The following is a 3,518-nucleotide window of genomic DNA, read 5'->3' on the forward strand; positions in this document are numbered from 1 at the left end:
GGGTTCAGTTCAATTTGGCAATTAGCATGCCAACAACGCAACCTCAATATAATGCTTTCTTCCAATTCGTGTTTGATGAACATTCCAATATGACCCATACTTGTCAAAAAATCAATGCTGTTATAGTCGAGCCCGATGTCCTTCGTCGTCACTGTTAGGAAGCGTAAGGCAAGCAGTTTCGGCAGTTTGAATGGACCAGGACCCTCTGAGGACCAAGTGGGCTTCATTTCGCACCTTAGTCTTTGTAAATAGCCCACTTTGGCTAGTTCCTCGACTTCCTCTGTTCCCAGCCTAGCCTGCTGGATGGACAGGGCTTGCAAATCAGCCGAACTATTCATCGCCATTGATCCAAACAGAGCCCTCAGTGAGCCCTCTTCTGGGTTTCCGAAAATTTAGAACGTCTTTAGCTTCGTCAAACTGGCAAGTGGTGCGTACTCGCTGGCATCCGTTTCCGGTTTCATTTGAATTTCCAGTGTTTCTAGACTTCTGCAGTATGGTGTTATATCCGCCAGTTTGCCGTGCATATCTGTGCTTGTGAAGACGAGTTCTTTTAGATTCGGGTTCGATTTAATACATTCCGTCAGATCATCGGCTTCCATTGGCACATACAGGCTAAGGCTGCGCAGGTTCTGAAAGTTCTCCAGATTTCCTGCCGTGTAACCTGTCAAAAATGCCATTTATTTGTGTTTAAAGAGGTGAGTATGTGCGGTATAGCTACCTATCATTCGAAGTATTAGGCTTTCTAGGAGTTTTTTCTTTTCCAGAACCCGCATGGTTTTTTCAAATATATCCACATGATCTGGGCAGTAGTCGGTCTTTGGAATGTAACTCAGTATGCATATCCTGAGTCTCGTATTTTCTTCGATAGCCATATGAAATATATCCCAAAACACTTTCCTCTCAGATAAAGTGCATTTCTTAAGGCTTACGTGCAGTTCGTAAAAGTTAATGTTTATGACTTGACAGGCCCACCAATGGCCGATTTCAAGGCGTAGGTACAGGCTTCCATTCCAGTTCCTTAGTTGTGAACACAGATAATCATTAGTAACAGCAAAATAAATTAAGTCCCTGTATCGAATGATGTCTGAAACTCTTCTTTCATCCTGTTCGCAGTTATTTTTTATTTGCTCAAAAATGGAATGTAAGCAATATTGGTTCAATTTATAAATATCCGGGCTCATGTTTAAAAATTGTATTTTTTCTCGCAACGACGGCGACGCTGAAGTTTTCGCGGAGAAGGTTCTTTTTGGACTATTCGCGGATACCAATAATCGTATTTTTGGTGAACTTATTATCAGCTCAGTGAATCAGTTCTGATAAGATAAGATTAGAGCTAGACGGAAAAACTTTTTATAAAAGATTGCATTCTAAATAATTTGAATGAAAGTGAGTAGAAAATATTTTTTAATTTTAGGGTATGATTTGTATCAGCATTATGTATCTCAAAAAAACATTCAACACCAAGTTCTAAATTTTAGAGGGCGAAAGACTCTTGGGCAGGTGTGAGCAGACCCAAACCATTATAAAAAGCTTATAATTGAATTTTTTATAATGTGCTGCGCTGGTTGAACGCCTTGCCTTCGGTGGCCGTGGTTTCCATTTCCTTGCACACATCCCGGCCGCTTTTTTTACCGAGCGCTGGTCATAAAATACCGGAGCAGCACGAGAGGCGCTTGGGCTGGGACATTTAATAGTTGGACCATAAATTCGCCTGCTCTGTTATACAATTAGGGGAAATGTTCGGGCTATTGGTTTCTGGTACATCGCCGATAGCCGGCTCGAGGTCTTCTCCTTTGTCTTTCCTCTTTATTGGTTACTTTCGGGAAAGTTGACGCAAATTGGAAGCATTAAATCCGGCTGGTTAAACGGAAGGAAATGGCTGAACTAACCCATAATTTTTACCAAGGCCCCGGATCGGCGATGGGTAGGTTCATTATACTCACTATTGATAACCGATTCGGCGTTTTGATGTGCTCGTTAGCAGATAGGTTTTCGTGTCCGACATGTTTTTGATTTTTACTTACCCCCAAGGATTGATGTAAGTTTGCGCTTCAATGATCTGTCAGCGCTTGTCCCCTGTCCAAAAATGTGTGTAATTTAATCAAACGAAGGGCCCAGAAATAAAGTAGGCCTAATGTGCGAAAAGATGACAGGCAATGTGTTGTTAGTCCCTGCCGCAGGCCAAGACCTCTGATATTGTGTTATGTTTCATCCTTCTTTCAGCCGCCTGCGTTGTCTCTGAAGGGCAAATGAGAATACGGCATTTGCATAAGTAAGAAAGTGTGAAAGTGGCACTGGGCTCCCTGTATCCTCGTATCCCTGTGAGTGTTTTTGTTTTCTCAAAAGCCGTTTTTGCGCTTTTTGACAAATGACTTAAAGCCTTTGGGGGCATCCATCGGGCTGTGAAAAGGGTTCAAGTAATTTGTGGAGACTCTTGAATATTGAATGCGAATGTGGACCACGTGCAGGGACACAGACGAATAAAAATGAAATATCTCTTTGGCGAGGCAGCAAACCAACTGAAAGGAAAGGCCCCAACCGCCAAAACGTCCAAAAATGGCTAAATAAAATTTAGGCATTACGTTACACCATCAGATGTCCCATCAACATTTTATAAGCCATTAAGTTCATATGACCTAGTGGGGTCCGTTTTTGGTGCCGACCAATATAAATCGTTGGTTTTTTAGTTTTAAAATTTAGTTGCCATTATTTTAAGATGTTTCTTGCAAATACTCGTATATATATATTTGAAGGTTAGTTCTACCTATAACTAAACATTCAAGAAATCCATTGTGCTGTCTGTGTTTGTCCTTAAATGTTAAAGTACAGACGGTCAGAAAACGTTTAGCCCGAATGAACGCGCATCTGTCTTGCATGTGCGTGATGAAAATCCCCCAAATATGAGTTCAGATTGGCTTATTCTTAGTGCCAGTGCCCGGTTCCATCTCGGTTTTATTGCACCCACTTGCGGGGACGACGGAGGGGTGGGCGCTTAATCCGGAAACTTATTTATGTATGTCTTTCCGGTCGTTTCCTTGCCCGACGCATTTCTCGCATGTGTAAGTTCGTTTATTGTCGCACAGACAATCGCACAAACAAGAGTGCTTCGATGGGTGTGTGTTGGCTGTGGGGGGTTGTGTTGTGCTTCTGGGTGTTTGTGGGTGGGCTCCATTCTTATGACACGCCCGCGCACACTTTCACTTTACATAAGCCTGTGGCCGGGGGTCCTTTGAAGGGCCAAGCCGACGTGCGAGCTGGTGATTGTGCCTGTGTTGACAACACTTGATAATTCCTTGCATACACGCACTTTGACTGCAAGACACTATTATCCATTGCCGTCGCAGATACACATGTATCCACAAGATACTCTACTGCTGCCTTCGTTTATGTGCGCCCTCTGCCTCTGGGCGTCTCAAAGTTTTCTGTTTGCGGCTTTGAATTATTTAAAATTGTTTCCACGCCCCAATCGGGGGTGGCGCTGGGATATATATTCATAAGAGGCGTAGATCGATGCGAAT

General features: G+C 43.0%; 1 protein-coding gene across 1 annotated transcript; it reads right to left on the reverse strand.

Annotated features, from left to right (window-relative positions):
- Positions 1 to 382: 382 nt before the first annotated feature.
- On the reverse strand, positions 383 to 788 carry LOC127010884 (uncharacterized). The gene is made up of 2 exons (XM_050886308.1): positions 719 to 788; positions 383 to 661 (listed from the first exon to the last, which is right to left on the reverse strand). Exons 1-2 carry the CDS (start codon positions 771 to 773, stop codon positions 393 to 395), a joined length of 324 nt encoding a protein of 107 aa, XP_050742265.1. The 5' UTR covers positions 774 to 788; the 3' UTR covers positions 383 to 392.
- Between the last annotated feature and the right edge of the window lie 2,730 nt (positions 789 to 3,518).

This window comes from Drosophila biarmipes, chromosome 3L, assembly GCF_025231255.1.
Source record: "Drosophila biarmipes strain raj3 chromosome 3L, RU_DBia_V1.1, whole genome shotgun sequence".
Lineage (NCBI taxonomy): Eukaryota > Metazoa > Arthropoda > Insecta > Diptera > Drosophilidae > Drosophila > Drosophila biarmipes.